This window comes from Prinia subflava, chromosome 1, assembly GCF_021018805.1.
Source record: "Prinia subflava isolate CZ2003 ecotype Zambia chromosome 1, Cam_Psub_1.2, whole genome shotgun sequence".
NCBI lineage: Eukaryota > Metazoa > Chordata > Aves > Passeriformes > Cisticolidae > Prinia > Prinia subflava.
The window spans coordinates 84422845-84443438 of NC_086247.1; the positions used below are offsets into that span (position 1 = coordinate 84422845).

Sequence of the window (20594 nt, forward strand, 5' to 3'; positions counted from 1 at the left end):
ATGGAAAAAGGACTAAATCAAGCAGACGTATAAAGTGCAAGAATAATGGCACATGGGGACAGTTCATTTCTTCCTACTGTCAGATTTATGAGTTTAGCCTGGTGGGATGCTACCAGCTGCGATGATGAACATTACAAACCTGGGCTGTATTTAGCTAAATACAGCCAAACTCTATCACTTCTTGGCCAGGCTCCTGATGATTTCAGTGGAAGATTGCATGAGAATGTGCAAGTCCCTCCACCCCAGAAATAGCAATTCTCCCAAAGAATATTCTGTTAGATAGTGTGAGCAGGTGTATTGAATTGCTGGCATACTCTTAGTATGCTAGTTAGCACCTCTGATGAGGTCAGTTAAACAATTACAGCCTTGAATATAGAAGCTGAAGCACTTAGGGTTTCTAGTAAGAAGAGCTTTATTTCAGACAGATGCTGAAATTTGTATGAAAATACATAACTTGAGGCACATAGATGAGCAAAAATTACCTGATGAGACCAACAGTCATCTCTAAATGTTCTTTTAATATGTGGATTTGAATGTGTTCAACATTATGTATGTTGCTACACTTATTTTTCTACTTATGTAGACAGGCATGAGTCTTCCCTACATTGTACTTTGTCTAATTCATACCCATGCAAAACACAGACCAAGTGGGAGTAAATCGAGTTGGTTTGCACCTTCTAGTTAAATATGTGAATAACTATTCTGGATGTAAAGCAGCTGAAAACAGTACTGCTCGTACATAGCACTTGGATGTCTGTTATCATGAAGGATCACACATTTCACAGAGTTCTTACACAGAAAGAATTGCAGATGACAAATGTCCCGTTACTCATGTAGCTGGTCATTTTTGTGTGCAATTACCAGAACTGCATGCTCAGTTCCCGTAACCATGTGCACAAAAATAGGCTACAGCAGCCTGTTTAGGGTTGTTAATAACATGGTCCAAAGTCTCAGTCTTTATTGTTTTGTTGTTTTACGCTGGTTTTGCAACAGAACTGAGCTAGGAGTTAGTTTGGCTGTTGACTATTCAAGCAAAAGGCAGCACACATCTACATGTACTGCTGAAGCCACAGGACTGCAGAATTTCTGCATTGCCTCCATACAGTTTAAGTGCTGAACTTGGTATAAGGAGCTAATGGGCCAGAAGAAAGATACTGCACCAGGTGACCAGCTGTAGGGCATGGCTCAAATAAGGCACAAGCAGCTCCTGAAAATTTGCATTCAAAATCCTTTCAAATCCATGCATCTCAAACTATCAGTTTCATAGTGAGGCATAAGTCCTTGCCATAAGCTGTTCAGAGTCAGCCTGCAGTAGTTGAGGAATACTTAATTGGCATTTCTCTTTCTTGCATATCACTGTTCTCATCAGTTCTAGTGCATGTGTTTTTTTCCCGTCTGTACAAACCTCTTTGCCTTAAAGGACTCATGAAGGAAATAATTAAAAAGTACACAGAGGAAAACTGTCTGAGCAGAAGGGGCAGAAATCCAAGGTGCTGTAGGGAGTTGCCCCAAACACTCTTTTGGATGATTATTAATTTTTTTCTTACTATTATTTTATGATGCTGTTTATGTTTAATTACTCATGTTTTCCTAACCTGTGTGACAGGCATAATTTGAAGAGCAGTAGTAATGATCAAGCTGTGGAAGTGCCAGCTGCTGCCTACGTGCTCAAGCAAGCATAGAGCAGGCAGTGTCAAGAGACAACAGTCTCTTGATTAGATCTGAACTTCTTTTTTTTTTCATGTTGGTGAAAATAATCCTGACTGTTATTATTTAAATATAAATTACGCCAAAAGATGCTATGAAAAGCGAGAGCTCTCTCAGGTCACTGCCTGTATGGAATAGTAAGTTCACGGAACTTTACTGCAGTATATGCAGTTAAAATGCATATTGTTTTAGTAGTAAAAGATACAGTTGGTCTATTTGGGTATTTTTCGCCTGAAAATTAAGTCTTTGGAGCAGAAAAGACAACCCAATAAACTCATAAGTTTTGTTGCTCTCAAGTCAATTTTAGCAGCCTGGGGTGGAAAAGTTGAGGAAGCGATGATAACTTTTTTGTATTGCTAAGATGAGTATGATTTTTATGTGTAAGACACTATAAAAGAAAATCTAGGCGCAGAAATAGAAGTGTAACTATAGACATGAGAAATATGTGGTTGAATAAGTCCTCTGCTGCATCAGGGTGCTGTATGATCACTCACCCTTGGAGCAGTTTGCTTCTGAGAGGTTGCTCACTACAAATCAATGGCAAGGACTTACACAGGGCAGATTGTGCCAGATGCAGTGTGATGTGAATGCTTGACTTCTTCATCTGCAGTAAGCTCTACATCAGAGGGAAATGGCAGGATACAGCTTGGGTTCTCTTCTTGTTCCTCCCTCTCATTCCAAGGTGTTTGTCAAGTCCCTAAATCATCCTGGCTCCTAGCTTCATAAAATGGGGGTGACAGTGCTTTCTTCCCATTGTCATGTCATTACTGTTGCTTAATTACATAAAATCCGTATCTTCTCTGGTGGTTCTTCATTGTCACTGCTGTGCTGCTGTGAAGCAGTTCTGTATTGTCTAAGTGGTAATACATCTAATTGAAGTCTTGCTCAGATGATAAGTGGAACGAAGCTGCCAAGATGTTTATCTAGCTTTCTTCAGTTGCCGTTGAGATTCTCAGTAGATACATGTAAGTTCTGTAATTCATGGCTTTGTGTGTTCTTATGTATTGCCATTACACTGGAATACGTCAAAGAAAGTAAATCAAACCAGAAGGTTTCACTGGTGACCTGCACTGGAAAGGAGATGAGAGCTGTAAATGAATTCTAACAGAATATTCCAGGAGGTGATATTTGACTTTGATAAATTTTCAGAAAGGGCTGCCATTTCTGTGTGTGTACAATGCATAATGGGACTCTTACCTGGCATCTCTGTCATGCCAAAACATGAATGAAAAATAGTATTACTTGTCTGAGGAACAGCTCTGTCTTTCACATTGAAACTTGGCAATAAAAGTGCGTGAGTGGTCTCAAGAGACACTTTCCTTGTAAAGGAGTCAAGTGATTGATGAGGCATCTCACATTTTAAACATTATACAGGTGAAAACATTGGAGTATTCTGAGCCCATGCCTGCTGCTGTGTATGCCTGCACAGTTTGCTTCCTTTTTAATTGTGGAACTAAAGAGGGTTTGGTAAGTAGGGCAGGACCAGTAGAAAATGCTAACTGTTTTCCTTCTGTAATGAAGATTTTCATGTTTGACCACTGCAGGGTGAAGCAATGAAGAAGTTTTTGGTAACAGATCCAAAATTCCTTTCTTCTAGAGTTGAAAGTATTTAAGAGAAGAAGGTCATTGGGAGGACAGATTTCAAGAAGTGGTATATGCATTTGGTGATGCATTGGAAAGAAGCAGAGCATATTAACCACGCTTTTAAAGTGTATATGGCTAATGCACTGCCAAATCTGTGGAATTTTATAGGCAGCTCCTGTGAATAGTAATAGCAGTCAATGATCTGCTTTTTACCCCTACTTACACTGGCTCTGTGAGCTTTAGAATATCTCATTGCTTCTTTAAAACTTATTTCAACATAGTTTTGGCCCTGTCAGCAAATCTCTGCTGTGCTACTGGCAATATGAATTGTCTCCCAGAACCCTGCAATGTTCCACACAAAATCCTGCAGGAAGAGAAAGCTGGTGTGTGACTGAGTACCACTGGAAAAGAAAAAGGAACAAATCTGTGATGATACAGAGAGAAAAGAAACTGAAAAAATTTTCAGGTGAAAAGAATACTACTATAGTAGAAATGAAGAGAAGAGAACAAAATCTCAGTGTGAGGTAGCATGTTTTGAGGATGAAGGAGAGATAGGAAAGTAAGGCCAGGTTTAAGATGATGTTTGTGAGCAGGAGATTGATGCTCAAAAGAGAAATGAGACAAGCTTGAATGAAAGAGAAAGACTGGGAGACAAATTAGGAAAGAAATATGTCTTACAATAAAAGGAGATAAATGGAATTTTGCAGGAAAATAACTACACCAAAACATGAAAATATTTAAACAAGAAAAAAAGTGAGAGAAATTAAATACCAAGGTAAGGGAAGGATGGAAGAAAACAAAATACTGATCTGTAAAAAGAAAATAAGTAGTTGTATTCATTTTATTGATTTATTGGAAGATTGTGAGGCAAGCTTAATGTCTGCTCTGAAAGTGAAAGATGTCATAGGAAAAACTTTGATTTTTTTCCCAGGTTTCCTGTGCAGGAAATGTAATAGGAAGTTATTTTTATTAACGAAGATCAGAGAATATGCAACAACAAACTACCAAGAATGGTGTGGAAAATCCAGTTATTTTTCTAGTCAGACCAGAAGAACCTGTGGCCATTGACCAGCAGGAGCCTAAGGGGCAGATTATTAAGCAACAGGATCAGTGAACTGCATGGCAACTGGAATCTGTGAATCTTTGAATACACACCAACAAACTTACATTGCAGTCAAAAAGAAATCTTGAACACCACATAGCTGGTATTTGTAGCCATTCATTAATTGCTTTGTGCACTGTTTTGTCTGCCTAATCAACACAAACATCAGACTTGTTTGATTTCATTTGCAAATGTGAAACCAATCGATTTTATGGCAATATACTGCTTGTTGAGCAGTATTTTTCCATCAAGACAGTCAGGTTCACCAGTCACCAAAAACTGATGAGGCAGAACAGTGAGAGCCTTGGGTAGAGAGACAAGGTCTGTGGCAGAGTGTTTTGGAGTTTGTGTGGGGGAATGCACCCCTCAGTTCAGCATAGCTGTGGTGCTGAGTGTGCTGGAAGGACTTTATCCTTTCAAAAGCTGTGACAAGCTGTGCAATACTCAGCCCATATCCATAACACACTTGCAAAGGACTGTGAGATGAGGGAATGGGGAGCACAGTGCCTTTATTTGCAGCCATAGCATGTGTTTCATCTGTAAAAGATATTCAGCTATCTACCTTGTCTGGATTTAACCAGTGGCCAGTGTTTTATCTTAATAGGTCTGGTTGAACACACATGCAGAGTAAAAAAAAATGTTTGTTTATGGGCAGGAAATGCATAAGCTTTTTAATGAATAAAGTGTGAGTTTGAAGCATTAAATGTGACATGCATTGTTGTGTGCTACTACCTGCAAAGAGTTCTTCTTTGTAGTGTCCTGCTTGGACTCAAGCACTAAATCTTTCATCAAAGCAAGTCTGATTATCTTGCACATGGTTTTCCTGAAAGGATGTTATGATTTTCTAGATGTTTGGTGGCTGGTGATAAATTAGGCTTTTATGAAGTCATGTGAAAGGCCACTGCTTGGACTTCCTTCTCTATGAAGTGCACAGGAGAATACATTTGGGACATACTCAGCATCAGAAATTATCCTACCTTGTTTTATTTTAACCCTTTTGTGGACTCTTGCATGTCTTCTGACTGTGTTCAGCCAAGAGTAGCTTCATTTTTGTGGACAGGAGCCCCACAGTATCATGTTCTGAGTACCCTCCATATGGGGACTTGGAATTTTTTTCCCCCCTTGGGTAAAAAGATCTTAGTTCTTGAGCTCCCTTGAAGCTTTTCACAGCTTAAACTCTCTCCAGATATTTTGTCCTGAAAAGGGTTTTCAAATCAGATGGGGGTTTTATTGAGAAATTGGAATGCAGTGAGGGATGGGGGATAAGGTGATGCATCCCATAAATTAGGTTGGGTTTATGACTGTGTAGAGGGAGGCTGCTCCTAAAAAAACAGCCAGCAGTAAAAGACAGATTGTGACTTTGTCCAGAGAAGTGGCAGCTCCCTTCTTCATCCCCCATACTGCAGGGAGGGAGTATTTTACAACTTCTACTCAGACAATGAGAAATGACTGAACATCCTCTTTGCTAACTCTTATGTTCTAGTTAATCCATAGCAGGGAGGAAGACAGGAAGACAGAAATATCCATCTCCTCTCTGTCCTCTTCCCCCAAGTCTTACCACAAACTTCACAAGGACAGAGGTTCATGTAACACTGTAAGTTAAGGAAGGGGGTGTCTTCTCTCCTGCCCAACTTCATGGGGTGTGGTGAAAAAAGGGCAAGGACAGCAGCTGCTGTTATAGGTGACTTAATCAGAATTTTTCAATAACATGCTCTTTAGATGAGAAATTCCATTTTGAATAAAATAATATTTTTATTAGAGCAAATACAGCATCACACCATTCAAAAAATATTTTAATATCATTTTGATGTTAACATAACAAATGCCATGATTTTTTTCAGAAATATGAATGTTCATGGGGTAGCAAAATCACCACAAACAATGCACCCTGTAAAAGGAAAAGAACTCCGTGGAGAAGTAATAGCCTGAGTTCATAGATCTGCATTCATTAAATTGCTGCTAAATGCTCTAAAAGTAGACAGATAAATATCTGTAAGTAGGATACAAGATAGCTAACCTAATGTTTATTGTTTTGTTACTTATCATTTGGTATTTGACCAGAGATGATAACTGAATTTCTTTACATTTCCAATATAAGTTGCTATAAATGAAGTATTTTATAGTGGAAGAAGAGAAGAAATTAAATGGGATTGCAGCATGGACGGCTGGGGTTATCAGTTTTCCTCTTCATCTTGGCATGTCTGTCAGCAAAGACAGCTGAAAAAGACATTCATTCCTGCCCAATAAACCCAGCTGAAATCAAACAACTTCACAAAGTGATTTCCTGATCTTTGCAGAAAAGTGAAGAGTAGAGAGTGATGAGAAAAGTAATCAGAGTGAATAAGAAAAAAAGGTGAAAATTACATGTAAAAATTTCAAAAAGTGTCATGCCCTCACCTAAATATACACAATGCAACAATCAAACCACATATGATGAGGACATTATTATCTTACTCTCCCCCCCCAAAATAGTTGTCAGAGTGGAGAATGGGTAAAGCAAGAAAACACATGGAGTAGTGAGCAAAGCACCAGTGAAGGGACCAGTGAAAAGATAAGAAACCTGTTCTTTTCCTATACTACAGCTCATCTCCATCTGTATGGAAGAGGTTCATTTCTCACAGGGTCTTCGTTCTTAGTGATGTGAAGGTGGCACATTTGTCCAAGGAGCCTGGAGAAACATGCTCTTGTGCATCCAAACCTCTGCTGTAAATGGAAAATTCACAAATGCTTCTAACCCATGTCATGCAAAATCCATGTTATTCAGACACCTCTTAATGCCCAGGTTAGTTTGGAGCATGGAATGGTTGGCTCACACGTCAGCAGCCAGGCTACAGGGCAGTGGAAGTCGGTGGGAATGGTACCACCTGTAACCAGCATTTGCAAAGAGCATTTCTATTTTTGGAGTAGGAAAATATTACCTTGATAATTATTAGTTTGCATTTTAGCAAACATGCTAAAGATTTTAGCTGTGAGGTGTGTGTTTGGATGACCAGGTACAACATATCAGAAAGGAAGGGTTTCTGCTGGAGCAAAGCCAGAGGAGGCCTGGAAAGATGGTCAGAGGGCTGGAGCACACCTCCTATGAAGACAGGCTGAAAGATTTGAGGTTGAAATCTAGGGAAAAGAAGATATAAATAGAGCAGCATTCTAGTACCTATGAGGGGACCTACAAGAGAGCTGGAGAGAGGCTGTATACAAAAGCATGTATTGAGAGGACTAGGGGGAATTCCTTTAGACTCTAAGAGGGTTCAGATTAGGTATTAGGAAGAAATTCTTTACTGTGGAGTGGTGAGGCGTTGGAACAGGTTGACCAGAGAACTGTGGATGCCCCATCCCTGGAAGTGTTCAAGGCCAGGTTAGATGGGGCTTGGAGCAAGCTAGTGTAGTGGAAGGTGTCCTTTCTCATGGCAGGGAGGCTGGAACAAGATGTTCTTTACTGTCTGTTCCAACCCAGACCTTTCTCTGATTCTGGGATTGTGTCCAGCCCTAATATCTGAACTATCATAACTATGGTCTGTATATGGTAAATGGAGTGGGTTTGATTTTCTTCCTCTCCTCCAGAAGTTCCCTGCTTATTTAGGAGAAGGATTCCTGTGCAGCAGAAATGGTCTTGCCATCCGGAAGCCCCTTCGGCACTTTGCAGGGCCGTGAGCTGAGGTTACAATTGCTCTTACATCCAGGCTGGGAAACAATTTCCAGGCACGCAGAATTGGGCCTCAGGGCGAACTGCGAGGCAGAGAAGCCCCGGCCTGACGGCAGGCAGCTGCAGGAATTCTGCTGAGAAGCAGCCATGGCCCCGCTTGCAGCGGGATGCCCTGGCACAGAGCAGTGCGGGACGGTGAGTGAGCTCAGCCCCGGCTCCGAAGCGAGCGAAATTCAGCACTGGCCTCGGGGATATCGGGCTGTAATTCGGGAGGAATGTTATCTGGCTCGAGGGACGGCCCCGGCCGAGATGTTTTCTCAGGCTTCGCTTGGCAAATGGACAGATCTGAGCAGGGCTCAGCCCTGCGAGGGGCTCTGGTGCCCCGGGGCCGAGGTCTGTCCCGAGTCCCGGGCGGGGGCGCCGGGGCCGCTCCGCTGCCGCGGCGCTTTATCTGCGCCGGCCGCGGGGCTGGCAGAGCCGGCGGAGCGAGCGCGTTTCCCAGAGCGGAGCATTGTTCCCGGCCTCCGGCCGCCGCGTGGCCCCGCTGATGGACAATACCGCCCGTCCCCGACTTCCTGAGCAGACCAGACAGCTTGCTGTTTGCTTCGAGTCTCTTATCACCCCCTGTCATTGAAAGAGAGGTCTGGCTTCGGCTTCGGTCGGGGCTGATAGGCAGCGGCGAAGTGGAAAAGGCGCAGGGGAGGGAGAGGAAGAGGAGGAGGAGGGAGAGGAGCTCCATTACTGTTATTATCGCCCTAATGTTTATTGCTGTTCCGAGTTCATTTGCCTTAACCCTTTGGAAGCTGGTCAAATTAAAGATTATCAAACTGATAAGATAAAGCCGCTGTTCTAAAGCCCCTGGTTCCTGGCGGAAAAGCGAAGGTTGTGCTCAGGTTTTATTGACTGTGTGGTTCGTGTTGATGCCTTGTTGCTGGAGTACAGGGGGTCCCGAGATAAGACCTTACCCTAAAGATGCCCAGCCCTCGAAGCCTGCCGAAGTCCGTCGGATGTACAGGGGCTCAGCACCACGCAGAATCAATCCTTTCCTCAAGTCATTCTTTCCCCTTCCCTTCCTCCTCAACATGGTTTTAGTAAAGATTAAACTTTCTGAATAGGGAGGGGATTTGCATAGGAAAACATGCGAGGGGAAAAAAAACATGCCTCTTATTTTCAATGGCATTTAATTATACGTGAGTTTCAGCCTATTGGTTGCTTTTGCCTGTTGCCTTTTCCTGTGGTTCTTTGCGAACAATACTGTCTTTCTGCAAAAGACTGCTGACCCAAGAGTGGAAAGCAGTCTGTTCATGCTGCATTAAAACAAATTTAGATCAGGAACCAAATTCACTGGCATTCTTCTATTCCCTCGGTACCCCAACTGCTCCACAACTTTGCTTTTCTAAGAACAGTGGAAAGAAAAAATGAAAACTGAGCAACAACACATTTTGGCTCATCTTAAATTCCTGGAGATGTTTACTGTGCTTCTTGTTAGGCTTGGGCTTCGTTCTTCAGTATGTTTTATCTTCAGTCTCCTCACATTTACTGTGGAGATAGGAGTCTCTTGCTTTATAATTATACAGGGTTTTCATCCTGTTACTATAGATATTATAACAAATACTACCCTTTGCAAAGAAGCCAAGCCAGTGTTCTCTGTCCCGTGGATCTCCAGAGGAACACGCCGAGCAGCGCACAGGAGACAGAGTGCACATTACTGTGACTCCTTCTGGGGCTTGATCCAAGCTCGGCTGAGCCGTGCATTGAATTTTGCACCAGTAAGGCGCAGGTTTACAGCCTCTACAGCTCTGCTTTAGTGAGATATTTCTACTTTTCTTAACAGAGTGCTCAGAAGAAGTCACAGTGACTGTTTTCCAGTGTTGCATGTGGGTTAAGACACGGTGTCCCTAGGCCTGGTGGCAAGTGTGGCAGAACACTAGGGAGTGGGGGACAAGGTTGATGGTGAAAGAACTGCCCAGAGAGCAATGCATGCAGTCTCCTGACATATTTGCAACACTTCAGCAAGGCTGTTCTCCAAGCAATATGCTGCAGCAGATGCACATATGTACTGTGGGGCTGGTGTTACTACTGAGATCTACTACTTGAACCCTCTTTAAAAAGTGTGTAAAATGCTTCAAGAAGTACACAAAGGGGAGATTATTTCATAAGATAAACTTTAGTATATACATTACTGTGATATAAATTTTTAGTAGAGCCTGTTGTGATAGGGCAAAGGGTAATAGGATAATAGTTTGAAACTTAAAGAGGGTAGATTTAGATAAAATATGAGGCAGAAAACTTTTTATGATGAGAGTGGTGAAACACTGAAGCATCTGAAGCAGATTGCCCAGAGAGGTGGAAGATGCCCCATCCCTGGAAACATCCCTTCGAGGTCAGGTTGGATGGGGCTCTGAGTAACTGACCTAGTTGAAGATGTCCCTGCTCAGTGCAGAAAGGTTTGACCATATGAGTTTAAAGGTGCCTTCCAACCCAAACCATTCTAAGATTCTGTGATAATGATGAAAACACACAACTGCAATCTAATCAAGTTTCTTTTTTTTTCTTTTAATGGGATTAGTTAAAGCTAAATGGTGATGGTTTTAAGAAGAAAATAAGGAAAATAAAACGCTAGTGGGGTTTGCAGGAAACTTTGGCCCCTCTGTTCTTGAAATCCTTTTTGTGAAAAAACATCTTGAGCAAAAAAGTGCAAGACTGAACACTGAAGCCAGAGCCTCCACCAAGCTGGGTCAATGCTCTTTGCTTATGGGAGCCCTGATGTAACAAATCATCTTCCAAGCAGTGGTGCTGATTGTGAACATAACCCTGGCTGCTTTTCAGATGCAGTTATACTTTTGTGTGCTTAGATCAAGTTTGTTTATTTTTAGAGGTAAACCCTTGTCTGTGCTTCAGCAAGCAGAGCTGGGCACAATTCCATCACAGGTGTTTTACTGAGGACCTGATCTCAGTTTTACTCCAGTGTAAGAGAAAGCAAGAGCTGGCATTGGGTGCTGGCTTCAGTGAAGGCACATTTGAAAGGGAATCAACCAAGCTGTAGTAATAAAGGAAGCCTTGGCCTCCTTTCAGACCACACTATCTCCTTTTTCTTACGTTGTCTTGAGGCTTTAAATTTTCAGTTAAAGTTAATTGAATAAGACAGTGATACAATGCACAGTGAAACCAGATCAATCACTGCACAAGACAAAATAAGAGTTGCAATGACACTCAGAACAAGAGCTAGGGAAATGTGATATTTGCATTAAAATATTTTACATTTTTGTCTCATGGTTTAAAAACCAAATTTAAAAATGAGCTACCACGTTGCATAACAAATTTCTTGTGCTTATCTGTATGCATTTGTGTGTATGCATTTGGACAAAAAAATTGAATAATCTCTAAAGCAAATTTAGTAATAATGGGGTATTTTCTACACATTTACACAGCCTCGGTTGCAGAAAATGTAAAACAGAAAAACTCACATCATAGGAACTCATTCTGTTCTCTGAGAGGCAGTCATGACAGTGACCTGCATATAAGGCTACATGTAGGAGAATTTACTTGCTCATATTAAGTGGCAACAGAGAATTTGACTGCTGTCTTTTTCATCTTGCTTCCCTTTAAATATTTACCTGGATATTGTTTCTGACTCTTAGTGTGCCATTAAAACTTGTCATTCCTAGTCACTTACATTAACTGCTTGCATGGAAAATAAGGACTTGTTCCTTACAAAATGGATAACTAAAAGCAAAGGCTTGATTTTATGTTCATGATCTGAGTGCTGTAAAAACAACAGAAAGCTTTAATCAGTGTTTTCAGGGTTGTAGACTCTTAGCTCAGTACCTAAACCCTCAGAGTTTTCAGGGAGTCAGAGGGCTTTGTTTTCCTGTCAGTATGTAAAGCACAATGGCACAGAAAAAGTAATCCTGCAGGAATACAAAACATTAAGTACTGTCATTTCATCAGATGCTTTTCCATCAGGAACAGGAATATGGGGCAATTTATATTCAGCAGCAGCTATTTTTCAAGAACCCCCCATTTTGCCAAACCACCTCCCCACCCCCTCACCCCCAAACCCCCCAAAAATATAAAAATCCTGGTTTTCTCCAGTGGAATCTGATCTCTTCTTTCTTCACTTTCTGTTCTGGTTGTAGTTCCAGAAGGTGATGCCTTGGTATTGAAAAATTAATACACTTTATTGATGAATATACTAGAGGGATTTTTTTTGGATGGTGGGATTGTTAGTGGATTTTTTTCCTTTTGGAAGCCTGACAGATGCATCTCTGGTTTCAGTGAAAGGATTGGACAATATAAACAAGCAGTCATTCTGTTCCAAGAGAAGCTTTTTTTTTAATATTCTTATTTTATTGTAATTACCTTATTGTTTTCATATTATGAGCTACTTGTAGAAAAATACAGGAAACATGACTGCAATACAATCCTTTAATCAGGAATAGCTTTGTTCCAGTCATCATTTCCATTCTGTGTTGAAACTTTGGCTAATAAGAATACAATCAAACCTTGAGCTCAGGTGTAATATGGTGTTAATATTATGGTTTCATGTGGCCTCTGTATCTAGTAACTTCTGTAAGTGAACCTTTTTAAAAGTACCTAGGAGATATTTTGTCTGTAATGCTATTTTCAAGTAAATTAACAAAGTTGTGTTTCTTAAAAGGACACAAACTCCTTCAGGAGAGCCACTTAAAAATCTTTTAACCCAAGTCAGCTGGGGAATTTATATTATCATATATATTAAATCTTCTATTATTTTCCCCTTTTTCTTTTTTTTTTTTTTCTCACAGATTATGCTCTAATACCTTTACTGCATTATTGTTAAAGCTTGTGAATTCTTAAAAGAAAAATATAAGGGTTTTTATACCTACATGGCTTCAGCATACTAGTTGTTTGTGTGATGTCTGTGTATAATCCAACGCTGCGAGTACTTCCCTTTTACTGATTTGTGCCTACCCCCAACTTTATTTTGACCTACTCAGCAGATGAGTGTTTATGTTTTTGAATAAAAGGCTGGAATTAGGGGTGGGTTTTTTGATAATCTGTTTTAAGAAGAAGCATTTGTCCAAGACAGTTAAAAGACTGCTCCCAAGCTGTTCAAAAGCAGAATGCAGCTACACACAGCAGGCCAGGGCAATTAATTTTGTGCTTCCTAGTAGTTTGTTTTATTTTAAATGGGAAACCAATATCTTAGATAAGGCTTAGTTTCAAAGTGTGTTTTGATATAAAGATTGTGGATGTAGAAGTTTTACTTACATAGCATTTATAAAAATGAAAATCTAAGTTTTATGATACAGCTTTTATGACTTAAAACTAGGTGATATTAAAACACTTCACTTCAAGCTAATGGCTTGAATTAGGGCTGAATAAAAGGCAATTGTTTAAATACAGAAATTATTATTTTATGAAGGACTTCCTTGTTTCCAGACATATATATACACACATATGTAAATTAAACTGAACTCCAGATAAAAGGCATACCTCCATGAGCACATTAGAGTCTGATCCAAATTTTATCAAAGTTAGTGGGCGTCTTTCCCATTTCAAACCAGATTTTGCAATCCATATTCACACGACCCTCCAGGGGATCCCTCAAGTTGATGCAGTTTTGCATGACTTGGCCTCAAATGTCTGCTGCAGTTTCAAAAAGCCCATTATAGGGCTGCAGTAGGAAATCATTTAGTCTAATTTAAGGAAATCATGGCGGTTTTTTTATTGTCATATCATTTTGTTCTGATCCATCTGTTTACTCTCTTGTGAAGACAGGATGAAATGTTTTTTAGCCTAGAGACTGAACTAGTAAAACTGCTGCCTGGAATAAGTCTCGGCAGACGCTTTTGTTCCACATCCCCTTCTTCTGTGCCATATTTCCTTTGGTGGATTTCCTCTGCTCCTGGAAGCAGGCTGTCTAGCTTTCTTGTGCACAATTATGAAGAAGTATTTCCTACATTTTACTGCACAGGATGAGGTGATTTTGGAAGTTAACATGACCTGAACCACATACGATCAACAGAGAGCATCTGAAAAACGTAGTATGCTGTATTAGAAGTAAAAAAAAAAAAAATCTGAATTCACAAAATGCTCCTTAGCTCCTCCGCTGGTCAGAGGGTGGAAGAGGGAGAGAAGAAGCAGTCCCTTGCCTTTTTCTGGAAAGCCTGCTGTGTTACCACCATAAAGTCAAATGCAAAAGGAGAATTCAGCCTTAGCTTTGTTGTTCTGTAACCAAGCTGGGTTTGTTTGGGTTTCTTTAAACCTAGACAGATATAACTTTATGATTTATTGCTACAAAGACACACAGCTTGTGAGAAGAGATGATATATTTTATTCAATCAACACATTTGGAAAAAGCTAACTGTTTAAACAGTGTCTTCTAATTTTAAAGAAAGGTACAGTCAGTTTTGGCATTCAATTAGAAATGCAGTTAAAGGAGCTTTTGTATGTTTAATTTTGTTACGTTATTTTTGATGACTAGTTGTGGGATTGTTTTGGTGTGGTAGCACTTTTAAGGATACTTGAACAGTAAAGTGAACATGACCGAAGTCTTGGTTTCTGTAATAGTTTCGAGGCAATTTCTTTTCATTTATGAGATATTTAGACTTTTATTTGCATGTGGATACTCAAAATACCCTAGGAAAAAAAATATGTACACATTCAAAAGCTGGATGTTTACTGGTGTTGCATATGGTTACCCATATCCATAATAACCTTTCAGGATAATTTATCTGTGATCGTGTTTTTATTTGAAAGAGACTAGTTGTCATGTTTGCTCTGTGATTTACATTATTTAAACAAATGGGGGGGAAAGAATTTGAATCAGCTCATTCACTGGCATGACTAAGATGTACAATAACTTCTAATAAAATGTTCACCGTTATATGGCTGTCAGGCTGGAGTTCAGTCCCTTTGTGTACACACAAACAAAGAATAACTCTTGCCATCTGAAACAGCCTGGTGAAAGGATGCTGCCTCCTGGTGATTTAGTAGGCATATGAGCTTCCACTGAAATTGCACCTTCAAGAGAAATAGTTCGTCCTTGGAAGAGTCCAATGGTGGGCCCGGCCTGTGCTCAGCTCGCAGGGAAGCAGGAGCAATGGGGATGACATCAGGGTGGGGAAGGTAACAGTCCTTACAGTGCCTCTCTCTTCTTTTCCACAGGATTTTCTGCAAGGGGACTGCACCAAAGCCAGGCAAAAGCTGAACTGGAAGCCGAGAGTCACATTCGATGTGAGTGGCCTTTCTGGCGTGCTTTGTACCTGCTGGGTGTTCACGTCCTGTAAAAACAATTCCCAGGGAGGGGAAAGGAGGGGGGATGCCTCTATGTGGGGTGACCTGGATACCCCATTTTTGGTGCCTCTGCATGGATCCTTGCTTTGAAGGAAGCAGACCCTATGGCAGCGGTGGGCACTCCAGTGTACAGCAGCACACTGACACACCGGGGCCCAGAAAAGCCCCGTCCTCTCCTTGTTCTGCTGTGGGGGCTTAGGGGGGCTTTTCATGCTCTGGGACATTCCTGATATTCCCCCTGGACTGGGGCCCTCATCTGTCTCTCTCTCTTTCCTGCAGGAGCTGGTGAGGGAGATGGTGGACGCTGATGTGGAGCTCATGAGGAACAATCCCAACGCCTGAGGCCTGGCTGGGCCCGCAGGCATCCCAGGAGCCACACCACAGCTGCAGCCCATGGCCAGCACTGCCATGAGCCCCCAGGGTGGGCAGCTGCCCCTCCCTGCAACGGTTTGATTGTTGGCCTGCCTGTGTGTAAAAGACTGGGTTTATTCCTGCCTCTACCCTCTACATCCTCCCAGTGCCTCTTGCCCCATGCATCATCCCAGGGTCAGCTCTGCCTGGGCTAGATCTGTCTTCTGCCATTAACTGGGGAAGGATTATACTGTACCTGAAAACTTCATCAGCCAGCAAACCCATTGATTTCATTTTTAATTGAGACTCATCTTTCTATTCTCTAGGACCTCCAGCACATTTTTATTACTTAACCCCATTTGAGAAACAAAGCGTTCCCTTGCCCCCACTCCTCCCCTCTTCACATCAGCAGACCTTTGGTGCAAACATGGGCTCACCATGCCTCCAGACCTGGCTCCACAGACTGCCCTTTCTGCCTTTCCTGAACACTCCTTGTTTTTCTTTCCTGCAGCCTTACCTCCACCCCAACAGCCCATTTCCAGCACCTGAACTCTGTAAAAGTTTGGATAACTTGATATAACTTGCAGTGAAATCGCCTTTTGACCATGCTGAATTAATTCCTAATTGCTGGAATCGCTTTCAAAACAGTCAAGCTGGGGCTTGTATATGTTTTTCAGATCTTCATTTCAGAGTGTGCATGAGTCACAGAAAGCCTTTTTGTCCAGCACCTTCTCAATCCAGGGAGATTACGGTGTTTTGGTTTTGACCCCCTCCCCCAAGAATCAACCCATTCCCCTTCCACCCTCTTCCTGCATACTATAATTAAACCTCAGACAGGAGCGTGAACCATTTCAAAAGATGACTTAACAAATAAAAACAAAATAAATAAAAAAGCTTAAAAAAAATTAGAAACTTCAAGGTGAGTAAATATTTTTTTGCTTTTTGTGCCAAGGTACCTGGGTTATCCAGAGGTCGTCAAGCCCATACATTTCCCGTTGGTTTAGTATCTTCCACCCACCAATTACTCCCATCATTTTAACTTTATGCCTGGAAGTGAGCAAAGAGCAAGACGCACAGGAGGGAGGCACACAGGAGATACACTTTCTTGAAGTGCATCTCCTGATTTTTAACTTCCTACAGGGGGGACCCCCATGTTAAAAGGAGGCCAATCGCGGCATGGGGGGGGTGGGCAGCTACGCCCGGGAGCGGTCCCATGATGGAAGTGATGCAGGTGACAGGAGGGAGCTCGAGGACAGCCTAGGGGGAGCCGGGAGGGTGCTCCGTGCGCGGTCTCCAAGGGCGGCACTCGCCGGGGGTGCCGTGGGAAATGCGCGGCGCGGAGCGCGCCCGGCCAACCGGAGCAGCCGCTTCCTTTGGGGCTGTTCCTTCGAGAGCGCGAATGGGGAAGGGGAAAGCTGGGAGCCCGGCCGCTGCTTGAGACCCTTCCCACAGGTGCACAGAGTACGAGCCCTCGTAAGGCGGAGAGGAGAGGGAGCTGCAGAGACAAAAGGATGTCCCTGTTGCGCTCTCTCCAAGCATCTCCCCACGCGTGTGAGGCTCTCCAGCCCCCACGCAGTTTCCACGATGTCCCCGAGGCTCTTCCAGTACAGACCAATGCCGAGCAGGTCGCGGACACTCAGTCCGGGGGCCTGGACCTCCCCACGGCATCACGCACACATTGCAACTCACCTCCCCTGGATATGTTCATAAAAAGATTCCTTGTGTATCTTTCTCCTCGAACGGTTACAACTCCACGGCTGCACCTTTTTGTTTGGGCTTTTTTTTTTTTTTTAGAGTAAGATAACAGTAAGCCCCCTCCCCGCGGGTGCGTGTCCTTGCATTAGCTGCGCTCTCCCGCAGCGTTCACACCTCTCGATGTGCTGCACAGCCCCCGCAGGACGCGCTGGCCCCGGTTCCCCGAGCGGCCGCACGCCGGGCCGCGGCCGAGCGAGGCTCCCGTGCCCAGCGCTGCCCCCGGGCCGGGACAAGGCGGAGGGGAGGGGGCGAGCTCCGCCTGCCCGGCCGCACCGAGGGCTGCGCCCTCCGCAGCGCCTCGGCCGGGCGGCCACAGGCTGCCGGTGGCGGGTCTTTGGTGGCGAACGGAATAATAATTTTTAGAAGTGTTCCAGCGCTTTTATGCAAAGGCATTTTTTGTACTGCTGCGAACTACTTTTTCGCTTACAGTGATTCACTGGCAGGCTTGCTGGTACATCTGAATATTAGTTTGCACATCTCTACCGAGGACTGGGAGCTTCGACTTCAGGGGTTTTTCTTTGGCATCTCTCGCTGTAGCACACTGCAGAGAAGCGTTTTCATTCTCTGGTTTCTCTGTCTACTATATTGGGGAACAAGCTGGGAAAAGGATGGGAAAGCGAAAACTGATTCTAGACCAAGCTGTCCCTCGCAGCGGCCTGGTGCTGGGTGTCTTTCTGCTGCCTTTGTAGGGACAAAAAAAAAAGGTACTGGTCATGACAGGACAAAATGCACACAGCCCTGCTGCTTTTCACCATTTGGCAAAGGTCAGAACTGCTTTTCGGTTCTTCTAACACTACCTTCCTGCCTGATTCTTAATTGCTCCTAAAGTACTGCTCTTTGACCACGGGATCAACTCTTGAAAACGAAATAAATAATAATTTATAAGCAAAACAAAACAAACCACTAACAAGCTTCGACTCAGAAAGATGATGAGGCATGTGTAGCTGATACCAGTTACAGACTTGTGCTCTCTACAGCAGTTTCGGGTGCATGACAAGCGCTTTTATGCGCGCAGGTTCGAAAGATACATCCCCCCTCTGCCTGTCTCTGATCTAATATGGAGACACCGCAGCCTCGTTAATGGAAAAGAGCAGCTCCAGCAGTAAATAACCGAGCAGGCCCCCAATCGCTCTCGTCTTACGAAAGCTTCCAACCATCCGGAGTAGCAGCACGAACAAAGCAAACGACAAGGTGGGTTTAACCTTTCCTGGAACCGCTGTGGGACCGCTGGTGGCCAGGGCCAGACTATTGACGCTCTGCACTGTCCGGGGCCGGGAATACGGGCCCGGGACCCTGCCGGGAGTTCCCGCCCGGGCAGGCTGTCCCACTTGCGTTCTGAGAAGTGGAGAGTTCACCCTGCTACGGGGAGAAGCGGGATAGCCGTGGCAGCGCTGGGTGGTGGGGGCCGCCCGGGAGTGCGCCCTGTCGGGAAGAGCGGACTCGGGTGGGCAGGGAGAGGAGAGAGGGCCCAGCTCCTGCCCAGCGGGCTGCAGGGGGCTGGGGCCCGGTGGGGAAGGCCGGCCCGGCCCTGCCCGCGGCTCCCTGCCCGGCAGCGCCAGGAATTACGAGCAGCGAGGGCCGGGCTCGCTCTCCCGCGCCCGCCGCCTGTCAGCGCCGCCGCCGCCGCCCCACGTCTTTCAGCCGTAACTCAGCCCCTCGTCTCCGCCGTGTGGGCCGCTGCTCTCTCCCAGAACCTGTCTCAACAATGGTAAAAGTACCACGAGAGCCCCTTTTAATTTTTTTTCCTTCTCTTGAGGCCTCTCAGAGGCCACGGGCCACTCGTGGGCCTGTAGAGAGCAAGGGGCTCGGGCAGCCTGAGCTGGGGTGGCCCCACTGGAGCACAAGCCCTCGCCACTCCTGCCGGCGGGCCCCGGGGGTCGGCGCTGCCCCGGGGCCCGCCGCAGACACAGCCGGCCCGCCCGCCGCCCTCCTCCCCGGCCCCGGTGCGGAAGGCCGGCGAGACAAAGCGACGGGGCTTTCCTCGGGGTCGCAGAGCAAAACCGCCAGCGCCATCTAAAAATGCGCCTCGAAGCCTGGAGCGCAAGCCCGAAAGGTAAAAGCGAACGGAGGCGAAAGGCAGCGCAGCCCCTCTCCTCGGGCACGAACACCCCGGCTTAGGGCCGTGGTGGGAAGAGGCTCCGCAGCCGGCTCTTGGTGGCTCTCGGAGACGCATCGAGTGCTGCAAGGGTATTTAGAAAAATAAAATATAGGTGTAAATTGGCAGAATGGAAGAGTCTGCCGCCGCCACCACCTCCCCCCGACGCCTTGCACATAAAGCAGCCACGTCCCCCCGGGCGGACATGAGGGTCACATCCTCTTCCCGCTACTCGCCCGGCCGGGAAGGCGTGCTCGGGGCTGCCCGGAGCAGCGCAGGGAGAGGGGCACCGGGCGGGGGGTCGCCGCCCCTCCCGCCTGTGGGTGGCAGGTTTGCAGGGGTGGGCGGCAAGGGGAGGCCCCCGGCGGCTCTCAGGGCCGCTCCTGCCTCTCCTTGTGACCCCCCTTCACCTCTGATGGTTCGCTGGCGGAGCATTGTCTCCAGACACAACAAAACCAGGACGGAGCCCTGGAGCAGGCAGGGCTCCAACGTTTTGACGGGTGGAAGAAAAACATCAACAGATACTTTGCAATTATTTGATGATGGGGGCTAAGGAGAGGCGGGCGGGGGAGAGGTCGCTTCGCAGCAGCAGACGCTAATTGCAACCTTTGCGTTGCTAATGAGCTCGCACCGGTGCATTCCGCGCTCCATCACCGTCCCACCCCCACGGCGGAGCGCTTGGGGGTGGGAAATGGCGTCGGGAGAAAGTCGTAATTTTTCTGCAATTCGTTATTCGGTTTTAAATCCATCCCATCCTTGAGAGGCGAGGCTAGAAGCGCTGGCCGCCAGCACTTTGGTAAATCCTCGCTCGGGGAAAACTGCGAGCAGCTCCTCGCTGGCAGAGGCGAGCAGCGTGCGAGCGCCCGGCCCCGTTCCACGCCGCGGGCAGCCGGGCATGCCCGGCCCGGGCCGCGGGGCAGGCAGGGCGGCGTGTCCTCCGCCAGCTTACGGCTTTAGCCTTCACACAACAGGACCAGGGGAAATGCACATACAGAACGCATACAGAAAATAAAGTTCCACTCGAAACTCGCATCAAAACGGCACCGGGAATGTATTTATACTGCATAATCTTGCAA

The 20594-nt window shown here is 45.0% G+C and overlaps 1 protein-coding gene across 1 annotated transcript in view; it reads left to right on the plus strand.

Annotated features, from left to right (window-relative positions):
- The window catches only part of GMDS (GDP-mannose 4,6-dehydratase), a 407005-nt gene extending 390418 nt beyond the window's left edge, over positions 1-16587 (plus strand). The window contains exons 10-11 of the mRNA XM_063401307.1: positions 15189-15257; positions 15597-16587. Coding sequence (XP_063257377.1) covers positions 15189-15257; positions 15597-15659 — 132 coding nt within the window. The 3' untranslated portion in view covers positions 15660-16587. The remainder of the gene's footprint in view (positions 1-15188; positions 15258-15596) is intronic.
- Positions 16588-20594: the final 4007 nt, after the last annotated feature.